The sequence below is a fragment of the Oryctolagus cuniculus genome, chromosome 1 (genome assembly GCF_964237555.1).
Source record: "Oryctolagus cuniculus chromosome 1, mOryCun1.1, whole genome shotgun sequence".
NCBI classification, from domain to species: Eukaryota; Metazoa; Chordata; class Mammalia; order Lagomorpha; family Leporidae; genus Oryctolagus; species Oryctolagus cuniculus.
This window is the reverse complement of record NC_091432.1, coordinates 201,115,685-201,131,454: the sequence shown is the minus strand read 5'-3', so window position 1 is coordinate 201,131,454 and position 15,770 is coordinate 201,115,685. Positions and strand designations below refer to the sequence as shown.

The 15,770-nt window shown below is 56.9% G+C and overlaps 1 protein-coding gene across 5 annotated transcripts in view; it reads right to left on the bottom strand.

Annotated features, from left to right (window-relative positions):
• Positions 1-6,198, bottom strand: part of LOC127493425 (stimulated by retinoic acid gene 6 protein-like) — a 49,700-nt gene extending 43,502 nt beyond the window's left edge. Inside the window, exon 1 of one of the 5 annotated variants that reach the window (XR_011381138.1) lies at positions 6,022-6,198. Coding sequence is in view for 1 of the 5 variants with exons in the window: in XM_051856302.2 (XP_051712262.1) it covers positions 6,022-6,059 (38 nt within the window). In the remaining 4 variants the exon portion in view is untranslated. The remainder of the gene's footprint in view (positions 1-6,021) is intronic. The other 4 variants (XR_011381132.1, XR_007923565.2, XM_051856302.2 and 1 more) reach the window with 4 other exon arrangements.
• Between the last annotated feature and the right edge of the window lie 9,572 nt (positions 6,199-15,770).

Sequence of the window (15,770 nt, the reverse complement as noted above, 5' to 3'; positions counted from 1 at the left end):
GTATTAGCCCCTTTTGAAAAAGAGGACCTGAAGCCAGCAGAGGTACAATGACTCAGCAGGAGGAGGTGAGGCTGGGGAGCCAGCCCCCCTGGGGTCCCCTCCTCCCCACCTGAGAGCTCCTAGAGTCCATGGCCTTCCTGTCTGCGGCTGACTCACCACTGATCCTGAATCCAGCCCAGCGCCTGGAACAGAGAGGCCGGAGAATGTCATCAAATTCCACCAGAACCTCCCTTGGGACGCGGAGGCCCAGAGGAGGTCAGGGTCACAGACGGTCCCGCGGCCAAGGGTGAGCTCACTGAGAAGGGATTCTCCTCTGCCTGGCCCTCCTGGCTCAGTGCAGAGACGAGTCGGGGAAGGAGGAGGTGGTGCGTGCAGGGTGTGTGTGTGTGTGTCTCTTTGTGGGGGTACACCCATGTGCTCCAGCAATGCAGCAGCCTGTGTGTGTTGGGAGGTGTCTGTCTCCATGTCTGTGTCTGTATACATGGGGGTGTCTCTGCAAGCATGTGTACCCACGTGCTCTGACTATGCAGCAGCCTTTGTGGGGGGCAGGGTGTCTGTCTCCATGTCTGTGTGTGTGTGTGTATGGGGGTGTCTCTGCAAGCGTGTGTACCCAAGTGCTCCGGCAATGTGGCAGCCTGTGTGTTGGGGTATCAGATTCTCTGTGCATCCTGGGAGCCCCCTGCTTCCCACAGCCTCAGCAGAATGCAGACGCTAGACTTCTGAGTTATACCTAGTGGTGGGCTGAGGGGGCTTGTTCGAGTTGGGAAGAACCACTGGCTTCACACCTGCAGCACTGTGTGGGGAAGAGAGGTGCTACAGTCATTGCTGTGCGCCTCCCAGCTCCACGTGCTGTGACACCACGTGGCTTCAGATCAGTGGCATCATGGCCAGGGGCAAACAGCAAATCAGGGCTCCATTCATGGTTCTGTGCATTGTCAACAAGGTGACAAGGAAAATGTTAATTCAGCAGGTTTTAAAATACATTTTATGTTTGTAGACATGACATTGTGAATGGCAAAAAAAAAAAAAAAATGGATTCAGCACTGTAGTGTAATGGGTTAAACTGTGGTTTGCAACACTGATATCCCATAGGGGCTGGTTCAAGTCCTGACTGCGCCACTTCCAATCCAGTTTCCTGGTAATGGCCCAGGGAAACCAGCAGAAAATGGCCCAAATGCTTGGGCCCCTGCATGCACATGAGAGAACTGGATGAAGCTCTGGGCTCCTGGCTTCCACCCAGACCAGCCTCGGCTGTCCCCAAATGTGGCCATTTGGGGAGTGAACCAGTGGATGGAAAATCTCTCTCTCTCTCTCTCTCTCTCTCTCTGTGTGTGTGTGTGTGTGTGTGTGTCGGGCAGGGGGGCTCTGACTCTGCTTTTCAGATAAATAAAATAAACCTTAAAACAATTGAGGAAATATCCTTCAAGAATGCAAACCCTTTTATCTTATTGAGCAAAGTCACATCCGTAATTGACAGAAGCGTGGGTCCTGACCGCCGTGCTCCGGCGGATTCCCGTTTGTCTGACTCATAGCCGAGCACAGAGGTCGAAGCATCAGCCGCCACTCATGTTGAAAGCCCGGTCATCGATCACCCGCAGTCACAGGGCGCCACAGATGCTGGGGCTCAGCAGAAATCAATGGCAGCGGCCAGCGACATGGCTCAACAGGCTAATCCTCTGCCTAGCGGCGCCAGCACACCGAGTTCTAGTCCCGGCCGGGGCGCCGGATTCTGTCCCGGTTGCCCCTCTTCCAGGCCAGCTCTCTGCTGTGGCCCGGGAGTGCAGTGGAGGATGGCCCAAGTCCTTGGGCCCTGCACCTCATGGGAGACCAGGAGAAGCACCTGGCTCCTGCCTTCGGATCAGCGCGGTGCGCCGGCCGCAGCGCGCCAGCTGCAAAAAGGAAAAGAAATTATGGCAGCGACATGCGAGAATTAGCTAGGGACCGGGATCCAGTTGTGTGTGATGTGTCTGCTCCATCAGGATGACCTACAAGAAGCACACGGACGTCGAGGCTGGCTTTCTCAGGGGCTGGCTATTCCTCGTTTCCTAGCAGGCCACGGGCAGGTGTGACCCTGGCTCCGGGTGTGGCCAGAATGAGGAGGTGTCCAACTTTGGAAAGCCCAGATAGAGGGAAGCACCTGCTTAGAAGGTGGAACGCAGACGGCAGGTGCCATCCCTCCCCCCGGGCTCCTCCTAATGCCCTTGCACACTCACACTCATGCCCCAGTTCACACGTGAGTGTCCCATGCCAGTGTTCACAGAACAATACCCCTACATGCTCGGTGCTCTCCCGTGTTTTTAATGTTGCTCAATACGGTTCTGCCCTAGCCCATTCCGTTTTTAAAATTTAATTTTACAACTGACTAAGGGGTTACTAACAACCTGTTGTTTGAGGGGAAAAAAGAAAAACCCAGCAAAGCTAGTGTGACTGTCAGGTGCCTCCCAGGGCCCAGCTGCCCGGGACAGCGTGGGCCTCGATGACACATTCAGCAAACACACGTCATGGCCGAGCCCAAGCACACGGCCTGCTCTGTGTCAACAGCCGGTGAGGTCACGGGAAAGCCTGGCTCAGGCCTCACCACCTCTCCCCTGGCCTCTGCCTGACCTCCTCACCTGTCCCCCGCCTGGGGCCAGCAACAAGGAACGGATCCCCAGCGCCCACACCCTCTTCACAGCTGACCTAAGGCTAGAAACACGTGTTACTCAACTTTGCACTCCACCCCTCCCCTGCACCCCCTCACCTGGGGCTCCCGGCTTGCTGTGGGGCTCAGGGGAGGAGGGAGGCAGGCACAGGGCCCATGCGTTCTTGCACACATCTGCCCACCCGCTGTGTCAAAGACCCTCACCCAGGTGCAGTCATGGCGTGGTAGACTCAGGCCCTGGAGTCTTCCCCTGAGGCCCAAATGCCCTCCTACCCCCCCCAACTCCCCACAGGGCAGCCACAAAGCCCCATCTGGGTCCCCTAAGAAAAGCCAGTCCGCATGTCCCCCCCCCACCTGCTGCAGGACCACAGGCAAGCGCGAGCCCTCTCTGGGCCTCCCTTACGCTTCACATCCTGAAAATGGATCCAGCGCCCCCCTTCCGGGAGCCGTGCGGATCAGGCAGTGAGAGGCGGTGCGCGGACTCCACGTCCCCTGAGCAGTGCCTCTGCTGCCCAGCCCCTCCCCGGCTTCCCCAAGGGCACGTGTGTTTCCTGTCCCACAGCTGAAAGTGCACCCTCACGCAGCCCCGAGACCCTGCCTGTCCCCACCCCCAGCCTCAGCCCAGCGTCTGCCCTGGGCCCCGGGCTGCCATTCCCTGGCCTCCAGCCAGGGTTGGGGGTTTCGGGGCCCCTGAGCACACAGTGGACTGCAGTCCCGCATCTGGTTAACCAGTAGCCAGAGCCGCCTTGCAGGCCTGGCCCCGTGACCAGGGACGCACTCTGCTGCTGGATAGCCAGCTCTATGCAACACACATTTGCCCGGCACTGCCCGGCCGCCCTCCAGGCCCAGCCACTGCAAACTGCTCGGAGTCTATTACGCCCTGCTGCTGGGCATCCTGGCTCTCTTGGCTCGGGCACCCTTGGGTGCTCACTTGTGAACTGAGAGGAGTGGGTTGCTTGGGACACAGCAGCCAGGCCAGTGTTTGAGGCTTCCTGGGGGCTGGGATCCTTCTCACTTGTTTAACGGTGCCCGCTCTCTGTCCAGCCTCCAGCCACAGCAGCTGCTCCCTCTCGGGTCTCACAGACAGGTGGATGGAAAGCCTACCTCCCCTGACAGCCTGCTGTGCACCCAGCTAGGTTTGAAGGGCTGCACACTTATTAACGTCGTCCATCCTGGCAACAACCCCATTAAAGAAGAACCATGTTCACCCCATTTCACAGATGGGAAAATCGAGGACCCCCCCAAAACTGAGGACCTTGTCCAAGCTTCCATAGCTAGCAAGTGGGGAGCCACAGTTGGCACTCGGATGAGCTGGGCCATCAGGTAAATGCTTCCCCCACTAAGAAACACTATGATTTTTCCACGTCATCCTCAACTCAGCCAAGGTAGTCTGAGCTCTCTCAGCATGAAGGAAATGGCAGGATCTGGTGATGGTTTGAATGTGGACTTGTGCCCCAGGTGACTTAGGCCTGGATTTAATAAGAGTTCTGCAGTGGAAAGCAAAATTCTTTTCACAAATGAAATCTGGGGCCGGTGCTATGGTGCAGTGGGTTAAGCTGCCACCTGCAACCCTGGCACCCCACATCAGGGTGCTAGTTGATTCCTGGCTGCTCTGCTTCTGACCCAGCTCCCTGCTAATGCACCTGGGAAAGCAGCAGAAGATGGCCCAAGTGCATGGGCTCCAGGCTTTAGCCTAGCCCAGCCCTGGCCACTGGGGCCATTTAGAGGCGTGATTAAGCAGATGGAAGATCTCTCTGTCACTCTGCTTTTCAAATTAGTCAATCTTTAAAATTAAAAAAATAAGAATAACAGTAACAATAGCTGTCACTTATTGAATGCTACCATGTACTGGACACTGGGCTAAGGTTCTCATAGTTATTATCTCACTTAACCCTTTCAAAATCCACCCAGCATTTAATATTATTTCCACTACCCAGATGAGAAAACTGAGGTTGTAGAAAGACTAACTAAAAGCCCAGAGTCACTCAGCTACCGAGTGGCAGAGCTGGAATTGGAATCCTTCTTGTACTTTCTAAAAGGAAATATATTCAGGCACTCAACTGCATGAAGATATTGATAAAGGTCCTGGGAGGGGGTGGTGACCCCTGCTCTCCCAGCTGAGCTGGCCCACACCCTGTGACACTTGACCATGATGCAAAGAGGTCCTGGGGGAGACAAGGGAGGTGCTCTGGGGATGCGGTGCTACCTGCAAAGGAATGGCAGCACCCTGGGGCACGGCGCCGGGGCACCAGACTGGGCTGAGGTCTCCAGGTCCAGCCACAAGCTGTGGGCCCCTCCTCATTAGAATCAGAATGCTATTTATCAAGAAGACATCAGAAAAAGACATGGGGGAGCGCTTGCAGAAACCAGACCCCAGGCACACTCCTGGTGGGAATGCAAACTGGTACAGTCACCATGGGAAGCAGAGGGGAGGTTCCTCCAAAACCTGAAGCTGGAGCTGCCACAGGAGCCAGCCAGCCTGCTCAGGAGACACCTGAAAGCAACGGTGTCGGTACGTCCAAGAGCTAACGGCACCCCGTGGTCTCTGCAGCACTGTCCGCTGTGGCCACCAACCCAAACGCCCAGGAATGCATGGATGCATAAAGAAAACGTGGCCCATGGCTCACTGGAGGATGAGTCAGTCGTGGCGAAGAGGGACACCCCGTCTTCCGAGACGCCCCAGGTGTGCCCGGGGACAGGGGGGTGGGGTGGGGCAGCGCTGTGCCAAGTGAAGCCAGCTCGGCACACAAAGACCCCAGCCATGGACAGAACCTTCAAGACAGCGGCACTTACGAGACTAGACAGCAGAACAGTGCTTCCTGGAGATGGGGCAGGGTAGGGGAGAGGGCAAGCAGGAGGTGGGGGCTGCCTCCAACATCACCGAGGGGCAAGAGTCGGCCGGGTGTCGTGCCGCACAGGCGGGGAGCGCAGGGAGCTCTGGGCCGGCGGGTAAGCAGCCAGAGGAACGCTGTCCACGCCCTCGCCCCAGCGAAATGGACCGAGGAGGTGCTGGGTCCCCCGCCGACCTGGTCGATCGGTGTGATGCACCCGCATCACCAAACCTCACAGCTCACCCCATAAATGCACAGTTATAAAAGGTCATAAAAGAACGCCTGTGCATTGGGTGCGACAGAGGATAGTACCCCAATCCACAGCCAAGGAAACCCCGGCCACAAACGGCAGAGGTAGGATCGCAACTTAGGGCCTCTGACACCACCTCCCAGCCCTGCCCTGAGACCAAAAAGCAGCCTGCTCTCTGGCCCAGAAACCTCTCCAGGGCTCTGTCCCCCATCCTCCCTTGTCTTCATTAGCCACTGCGCCAGAGGGGCCAGCAGCGGCCAGCAGCCTGGCGTGTCCCAGCCCTGCCTCCTGCCACTCACCTGGCCTCCACCTCCAGCATCTCGGCAGAACTCGCCATCCGCAGCCCCGGTGGGCGCTGTGCTGACCGCTGAGGCTTCTCCGATCTCCCCCCAGGCTCTCAGTAACCTGGCTTCCGACAAGCTGGAGTCCTGTCCAGTCCTCTTCACAGCACCCAAAACCTCAGAGGTCAGGCAAGCCGCCAGTCAAATATTTACCCGAGAAGCAAAAGCAGGCAGCGGGCCCTCTTCCTCATTTCAAAACCTGATGGCCCTCCTGCTACACCCCCACCCTCCCACCCCCGACTTCTCATGCACCTGCGGAAGCAGCAGCAGGGACTTCTCTGTCTCCTGTCCCTGGATTCCTACTGTCCCCTTCAGGCACCTGCTCCCTGTGCGGCCCCTCTGGCCGGCTGTAAAAATTACTACAGGCAATAAATCAGGACTTTGCCTCAAGAAGATGAACTAAGACCCCTGGCCACCAGACTCTCCCTCTGCTGGGAGAAGGGGCTGGAGATGAGTTCAAAACCGGGCCCCATGCCCATGGCGGAGTCAGCTTGCTGCCCGCCGGGTACTGCTGCTCCCCTTCCAGAAAGTTCAGCTGTGGCCCAGAAGCCTCTTCAAGCCAGGGCCACACTCCCCACTGCCCTGGCATCCAAGAGCTAGCACAGGACAAGGCCCCACCGAAAGAATGTGAGTGGAAAGGGTATGTGTCTCTCTGGGCCAGGACAGTTAAAACACTGGGGTGAGGCTGAGTGTAGCAGGTTCAGCAGCCACTGGCATCCCATGTGGGTGCCATTTCGTGTCCTAGCTGCTCCACTTCCCATCCAGCTCCTTGGGAAAGCAGCAGAAGATGGCCCAAGTGGTTGGGCCCCTGCACCCATGCGGGAGACCCGGATGAAGCTCCTGGCTCCTGGATTCAGCCTGGCCCAGTCCTGGCCATTGTGGCCATTTGGGGAGTGAAGCAGTGAACAGAAGATCTGTGTGTGTGTCTCCTTCTCTCTAACTTTGCCTTTCAAATAAACAAATCCTTTTAAAAAAAAATAAAAAGGAAGTAAATTCTGTCTCTTCTACCTGCTTCTTCCTCCTTGGTGTCAGACCCTAAGGCTCTAAAGGAAACGTGGGGTGGAAGGAGCCCGGATCCCTGACTGCCAGGTAGGGCAACTCCTCTGGAAATGGACTCGGGCTGTGGCAAGCCCCGTCACAGCAGCCGCGGTTCCCCCGGCTCCCAGCACTGTGTGGAGGGTGTGGAAGCATCGTGTGGTCCAAGTCCTTTATGTTAAGGACAAAGTCTCGCTTTAGCTTCCAGCCTGCCCGCCTCTGACCAGGTTCCACTTCTACGGATTCAACCACATTCAGATCGAAGACATTCGAGAATAACTTGCGTCTGTTGGGATTTTCCTGGTCATTATTCCTTAAACAACAAAGCAACCACAGTGACATTGTGTTCGGTGTTATAACGATGCATGACTGAGCACATGGAGGCTGAGCCCGGGGTTATGTGCCAACGCTAAGCCACCAGACACAGGGAGCTGGGCACCAGCAGATTTGGGGACCCCACACACATCCAGGATGCAGGGAAGGCCCTGTGAATGCCCATTCTTCTTTAATGTAGTCAAAGATTTGTTTGCTTGACAGTCAGAGCTAGGAGAGGAGGGAAAGAGATCTTCCAGCCTCAGGTTCACTCCCCAGATGGCTGAAATGGCCAGGAGTGGGCTGGGCTGAAGCCAGGAGCTTCCTCAGGGTCTCCCACGTGGGTGGCAGCATCCAAGCTCTTGGGCCATCTTCTGCCGCTTTCCCAGGTGCACTAGCAGGCAGCTAGATCGGCCGTGGAGCAGCCAGGACGGGAAGCGGTGCCCATACGGGATGCCAGTGTCACAGGCGGTGGCTCTACATGCTGCACCACAGCACCAGCCCAAATGCCCACGCATGAGAAGAGAATAACAACAGAAATGGGACAGGGCTGTGACGACTCAGTGCCTCCTGCCTCTCTAACTGGGTGCCGGGAAAGAGAAGCCCTGTCGGTGTCTTTTCTCCGAAACTAGGCCTCGCCTTCTGCGGATGCGGCAGCTCCGGGTACATCCCAGCCACACCAGGGGTCACAGGGCCCAGCTCTGCTCCCTCCAGGTGCAGGCAGATGTGGCCTCTTCCGGGAGTGCCCAGCCACAGGACACTTCCTGGTGCCAGTTCCCAGACTTCCAACGGCTAGTTTAAATCCTCGGCTCACCAAGGCCGTCTTTCTCACCATGCTGTAATTCCCCTTTGCACAGCGTGAAGGGAGAGGTTTATTACCGTCACTGACCCCCAGGGACCTGGGAAGGCAGCCATCCTAACGTGAGAGAGGCTCAGATGTTTGTCTGAAGATGCTTCAGCTTGGGGCCAGTGCTGTGGCACAGTGGATTAACACCCTGGCCTGAAGCGCCGGCATCCCATATGGGCGCTGGTTCGAGACCCAGCTGCTCCACTTCCTGTCCAACTCTCTGCTATGGCCTGGGAAAGCAGTAGAAGATGGCCCAAGTGCTTGGGCCCCTGCACTGCATGGGAGACCGGGAAGAAGCTCCTGGCTCCTGGCTTCGGATCGGCACAGCTCTGGCCGTTGTGGCCATCTGGGGAGTGAACCATCAGATGGAAGACCTCTCTCTGTGTCTCTGCCTCTCCTCTCTCATAAATCTTTAAAAAAAAAAAAAAAAAAAAAAAAAGATGCTTCAGCTCAGGAGGAGTTTTGTCCACAGCCATGAAGATCAACCTTTTTTAAAAGATTTATTTTGAAAGAGTTACAGAGAGAGAAGGAGAGACAGTGAGTGGGCAAGAGATCTTCCATTGCTGGTTCACTCCCCAGATGGTTGCCAGAGCCAGGGCTGGGCCAGGCTGAAGCCAGGAGCCAGGAGCTTCTTCTGAGTCCCCAAATGGGTGCAGGGGCCCAAACACTTAGGCCATCTTCTGCTGCTTTCCCAGGCCATGAGCAGGGATTTGGATTGGAAGTGGACACAAATTGGCGCCCCTGTGGAAGGCCAGCAACACAGGCAGCAGCTTTATCTGCTACACCTCAATGCTGGCCCCATTTCTTTTTTAAATAAGAAAAATCATTTTATTTGAAAAGCAGCATGATAGGATCTTCTGTCCACTGCTTTACTCCCCAGATGTCTGCACAGCCAGGGCTGGGCCAGAGAAGCCAGGAGCCCGCAATGAATCTGGGTCTCCCACGTGGGTGGCAGGAACCCAGTCCTGAGACTTCACCAGCTGCTGCCCAGGACGCACGTGAGCAGGAAGCCGACTCGGGTTCCCAGGACTCGAACTCAGGCACTCTGAAGTGGGGTGACCACGGCGCCCCGCGGCAGCCCCACAAGGCCGATTGCCGAGGGCGGTAGTGCTGGGCAGGGTGCTTCTGCTGAACCTGCAGCAACGCGTCCCCCCTGTTTGTGGCTTCACTTCCCTTCTCCTGGACTGGCAGCATTTGGATGTGGCCCACCCCCTCCAGAAACCCACAGTGAAGTTGAATCCCCACGTGGTGAGTTAAGGGGGTGGGGACTAAAACCCGATAAGGGTGTTTGGAGGTGGGGAGGTGACCGGGTTTGGACAAAGTTGTCAGGGCAGAGCCCCCACGAGTGTACCTGGTGCCTTTAGAAGAGGGAGAGAAACCAGAAAAAGTCACATACATGGGCTCCACTCTGACCACGCGGTGCCCTGTGCCGCCAAGAGGACCATCGTCACCAGAGGCGGACCTTGACCTTGACCTTTGGCTAGAACAGAGAGCAAAAATCAACCCTTTTCTTTCTAATTTCCCTGGGCTGCGGTGTTACTAGTAACAGAAAAGAGAAACAGGTTTTCCCAGTTCAGTGTGGAAGCCAAACCCGGTCCCACAGCCCGTGGGACATCTCTGCACCTGTTCCTTCCTCCAGCATGGAGCACTTAAGTACCTGGGTCTCCCAAGCACGGACAAAAACCTGGAGCAGCACCAGGCCCTGCAGCACACACCTAGAGAGCCCTATGACGGCGGGCAGAGAGAGGAGAGCTGCCAGATCTGAGCCCTGGATTCTCGCGAGCTCAGAGTGGGGGTGGAGTCACAGAGGGGCCCGGCAACGTGTCCGGGAGGCGTGCTTGCTCCACAGTGTCTGGAGCTTATCTCGGGTCTGCCTCTGTGCTCCCCAGAGACATGGCTTCGAGACTAAACTGAGGAGCAGAAGGGCTCAGATACCCAGATGCCCCAGTGCCAGCTCTTCAGTGGGCAGGGCAGGGCCTTGACCACGGGCTGTTTCCCTCGTTGAAAGGAATGAAGCTAACCTGCATCCGGATCCTGTTCCTTCTCTGTGCACAAACAGGCCTGGCAGCCCCCTGGTAGGAGAGGCCCGCCTCCTTAGCTGGGCATCCGCGACCTGGGAGGCCTGGGCCAACACCTCTTTCCAGATGGTTCTAGGTTAGACTAGACTAGGCCTGACACAGGCAAACTGGGACCAACTGCCCAGGCCCCTTCCACCTGCCCTCTCCCCACTCATTCATTCAGGTCACAAGTATTTACAAGCCGACAGCTGTGCCCATGGCTGAGGCTGGGTGCTCCTGGGCCACTCCTTGTTCCCTCTTCCTAGGCAGGCCAAGATCCTGGCAGGGGCGCAGTGTCCTCCCGGGCAGTGACCTGGTGTTCTACAACCTCACACTGATGGAACGCAGAGGAGGGAAGCCGTGTTAGGGAAGCAACAGCAACGTGGCACCATGGAGACAGGTGGCAGAAGCAGCAGACAGGATCCTGCCAGGGCCACTGTGGAGCTCTAAGTGGGCTCCCTTTAGACCGAAGCTCCCCTAACCCCCCAGGACAGGGAAAAGAGCTGTGGACAGGGACACCCAGAACCCTGGATCCTCATCCCTACTCTTCCCAGAGCTGTGTGTCTGGGGCCGGCACTGTGGCACTGCAGGTTAAGCTACCAAATGTAGTGCGGGCATCCCATATGGGAGCTGGTTCAAGTTCTGAACTTGAACTGATCCACTCCTGATCCAGCTCCCTGCTAATGTGCCTGGGAAAGTGGGAAAGTAGTAGATGGTCTACGTGCTTGGGCTCCTGTTCGCACGTGGGAGACCTGGAAGAAGCTCCTGGCTCCTGGCTTCAGCCTGGCCCAGCTCTGCTGTTGCAGCCATTTGGAGAGTGAACCAGCAGATGGAAGATCTCTCTCTTTCTTTCCCTCTCTCTCTCTCTAACTCTGCCTTTCAAACAAATAACTATTAGAAGAGGGAGAGAGAGCGCGAGTGATGGTTTGAGTGTGGTTTGCCCTTGACACTCAGGCTGACACGTGACCGCGACGGCGGTGTTGGGAGATGAGACTTTCAGGGGTGATTGGGTCACTCAGAGGAATCAGTGCCTCCCTCACTCTTGTGGGACTGGGGGGCGGTTACGGAGAGGGCCCTTCGTCACGGAGCAGGCCCCCGCCCTGGGTTTCGCCTTTCATACCTGCCTACTTTGCCGAGGCGAGGCAGCACGAGGCCCTCGCCAGAAGCTCCTGGGCGTCCCAGCCTGCAGAACCATGAGCCAGAACAAGCCTCTGTTCTGTTACAAGGACAGAAAATGGGACCAAGACCGTGACCTCGGGCCCCTGAAAGGAGATGCCACCAGCGGCTGCCTGGGACCTCCCTGCCCCAGCAGACGCCCGCCCCGAGCATGCTGTGATTGGTGTGTGCCCCTCTGCTCGCCTCCTGGCTGAGGTTGCCCGTGCCCAGCTCCCGGGCTCACCACGGAAAGGAAACTTGTGTCGAGCGGGTCCCCTGTGGCACTGTAATTCCTTCAATGCCCACGAGGTGGCGGTGTCCCTCCCCTGGCCACTGCAGCGATCTTGCCCTGCCGCGGGGAGGGCTCACCCCAAGGGCCCATGGCTGGCCTCTCGCATCATTCTGTCAGACAGCAGCACAGGCCTGGCTCACTGGGCCGGGCCTGGCCCTCGCTGACTTCACCCCTGTGCAGCACTACAAATGGCCGGGCTTCCTATTCCCTCCGGACTGTGCCTTGTTCTCCCGAGGCCTCCTGCCTTCTCACATGCTCCCTCCACTCTTCTCCCAGCCGACACCTGTGGCTCTTCCAGAATTTTCCAGGCAATCTCCCTCCATGGTCCGTGCCACCTTTCTTCAGTCACGTTTGTACAGAGGCATGGCTTCCTCCTCGTTGTGTCTTCCCGGGCACTTGGCTTACTCACCCACCCTCCATTCCCCTGCCCAGCACAGGCCTGGCACCCAGGAGGAGGCCCTCTGATACGGCCGAAGGAGGAGAGGTGGCTCAGGGAATCCACAGGCGCAGCGGAAGGAGGGCACACGAGCAAGCAAGCAAGCCGGACTCCACATCGACCCTGGCGCAGGGAGGCGTCTGGGCTTCAGCACAGCAGTGGCTCACGGCTGCTTTTTGTTGTTGTCTCTTTTTTTTTTTGGCAGATAGAGTTAGACAGTGAGAGAAAGACAGAGAGAAAGGTCTTCCTTCTGTTGGTTCACTCCCCAAATGGCCGCTGCACCGATCCGAAGCCAGGAGCCAGGTGCTTCCTCCTTGTCTCCCATGCAGGTGCAGGGCCCAAGCACTTGGGCCATCCTCCACTGCCTTCCCGGGCCACAGCAGAGAGCTGGCCTGGAAGAGGGGCAACCGGGACAGAATCCGGCGCCCCGACCGGGACTAGAACTCGGTGCCCATATGGGATGCTGGCACTGCAGGTGGAGGATTAACCAAGTGAGCCACAGCGCCGGCCCCTGTTGTTGTCTTTTTAAAAAAGATTTATTTTTACTTATTTGAGAGAGTGAGAGAGAGAGGGAGAGGTTTTCTATCCACTGGTTCACTCCCTAAATGGCCACAAGGGTCAGGACTGGGCCTAGCAGAAGCCAGAAGCCTGGCACTTCTTCCAAGTTTCCAACGTGGGTTCAGGGGCTCAAGCACTTGGGCCATCTTCTGCTGCTTTCCCAGGCCATTAGCAGGGAGCTGGATCAGAAGTGGAGCAGCCAGGACTCGAACCAGCACCCACATGGGATGCCAGTGCCTCAGGCCATGGCTTCACCCACTGTGCCACAGTGTTTCCTCGCCCTCCCCCCCCCCCGGCTGTTTTGAAAGGAGCTGGGCCAAGGGCAGGTTAGAAGGGGGCATCCGCTGTCCGCGTGGGAGACCGAGCTGTGCTGTCTCTGGGAAAACGAACCCTCCTGTGGGCAGGCCGATGTCTCTTTCGACCATTTGTAAGGAAGCCAGCGACGGCCGTTTCACTCTCCCAGTAGGGCAGGGACATTCCAGGGGCGTCTATCGGCCCTGCCTCTCACAGGGCCCTTCCTCTGTGTGATGTTGAGGCTGCGGCTGCCAGGGGTTCAGGAACAAGGTGGGGACCCCGTGGTCTGATCTGCAGTGGCTCCACTAGCAAGTGGCCAGAGCTCCCGGCGGGGAAATTTACAGAACACTTCTGTGCACTGTCCATCTGTCTGGGATCCCGGCCTCCCTGTCAGTCAACGGACTCTGGGTCTAGGTTAGACCTGAAAATGGGGCAGGAGACTCTGGTTCTGCCCTGCAGTGGCTTGCACAGGGGTTTGGACATGAACATGGCCTTGTCCCTGTTGTACATAGAGCAGCACGCTTTGGTAGGGTGGCCCCGTGCATCATTCCAAGGGGTACTGTGTGCAGACACTGCGACAGCCACTTCACCCGGTCGTATGTGCCCTGCTACATGTGACAGTTAAATGCCACCACCTGGGGCCAGCATCCCATATCAGAGCACTGGTTCAAGTCCCGGCTGCTCCACTTCTGATCCAGCTCCCTGCTTATGCACTGGAGACATCAGCAAAGGATGGCCCCAGTATTTGGGCCCCTGCCACCCACATGAGACCTGGGTTGGGTTCCTAGCTCCTGGCTTTGGCCTGGCTCAGCCCTGACCCATTGCAGCCATTTGGGGAATAAGACAGCCGATGGGGTCTGGCACTGTGGTACAGTGGGTTAATCCTGCGCCTGAGGTGCCGGCATCCCATATGGGCTCTTGTTCGAGTCCCAGCTGCTCCACTTCCAATCCAGCTCTCTGCTGTGACCTGGGAAAGCAGTGGAAGATGGCCCAGGTTCTAAAGCTCCTGTACTTGCATTGGAGACCCAAAAGAAGCTCCTGGCTCCTGGCTTTGGATCAGCCCAGCTCCGGCCATTGCGGCCATCTGGGGAGTGAACCAGCAGATGGAAGACCTCTCTCTCTGTCTCTCCCTCTCACTGTCTGTAACTCTACCCCTCAAATAAATAAATAGAATCTTAAAAAAGAGAGACAGACAGCAGATGGAAGATCTCTTTCTCTGTCTCTCCTACTCTGCCTTTCAAATAAATAAAGTCATTTTTAAAGATTTTACCGCTTGACCTCTGCTATTCTGGGATCCATCATCCTCAGCGGAATCAGGGTGTTTGTCTCCGTGGCTGCACCTCTGATCATCAAATGTGGAACGCGGCCAGGAGAGGAGACGAACCACGAGCTTCCCTAGGATACTCAGGCTCCTGCACTAGTCAATGCCCTGAGGTCGGGGAGGGGAGTTGGGGGGAGGGGATTCCTCTGGGTCCCCTGAGGAGGGGATGGGAGGTGGGTGGTGGCTGGGTGTGCAGCTGTGCAGAATGTCTCCCGCCCAGCCTCTCTTTGCCCTGTGACCCCTTCCCACACCCCGAGGCAGTTCTGGCATCCCCCGTCACTACACGGAGATCACCGCCGGGTGCCAGTCGCACTCGGGCAACAAAGTCACTGCAGAGAACCAGCCGGCGTCTCTGCATCAGTAATCCCGACTCAGGCCCGGCGCTGTGGCACAGGGGGGTAAGCTGCTACTTGTGACGCCAGCATCTCAGTTCGAGTCCTGGCTACTCTGCTTCTGATCCAGCTCCCTGCTGATGTGCCTGGGGAAGCAGGAGAAGAGGCTGGTCCAAGACCTTGGGACCCTCATGGGAAACCCGGCTTCAAGTGGGGCTGCCCTTTGAGAAGTGAACCAGCCAAGGGAAGGCCTCTCTCCCTCTCCCTCTCTATTTGAAAGGGCAGCAGAGAGAGAGAAAGAAGTCTTTAAAAAAAAAATGTTGACCTTACAGAGCCGAGCTCAGACATTATCAGCAGCCTAACGCTCAGGTTGCCACAGCGTAACTCAGCAAAGCCTGGGGTCTCTGTGGGCACAGGAGCTCCACTGCCCAGGCTGGCCCACACCAGAGCCTGTGATGCTCTGATGGCCCTGAGAGCCCAGCAGCCAGGACAGGGCGGTGTTGAGGACCGGGCATCCTTGCCAGGCAGCATCCCTGGGTGACCTTACTACGGGGTCTGCAGCACGGGGAATGGAGAGGGGGTCTTCCCAGCCACGGTGGGCGGCGGGTGAGGGGAGCTCGGAGGGACTCAAGGTTTGAGATTCGCAGCTCTGGCTAAGTCTGCCTCGATGTCCCCGATTCAAGTCTCCACTTCTCATGGCTTCCCAACCAATGCCTTTACATCTGCTAAAGAGACAGGCTGTGAATTCCACTGACTTGGAATAATGCAACCCGCGTGGTTAAATTACATGGGGTTACAAGAAACACATTTCTTACTGACTCTTTTAGTGTTTTTTTTTTATTATTTTATTTTATTTTAAAGAGAGAGAGAGAGAATCTTTATCCACTGGTTTATTCCTGTAGCCACAGGATAACACAGTTGGTGCCAAGGTCAGTGATGCCTTACCTGACCACAACCGGGAACAATTGAATAGCTGCATTTTTCAAAGAAAAAAAGTTTTAAAAACTGGCTGATTGGCCAGCCGCTCCTCGCTCCTTGATCCTCAGTACCTGCTTTCTGCCCTGCACA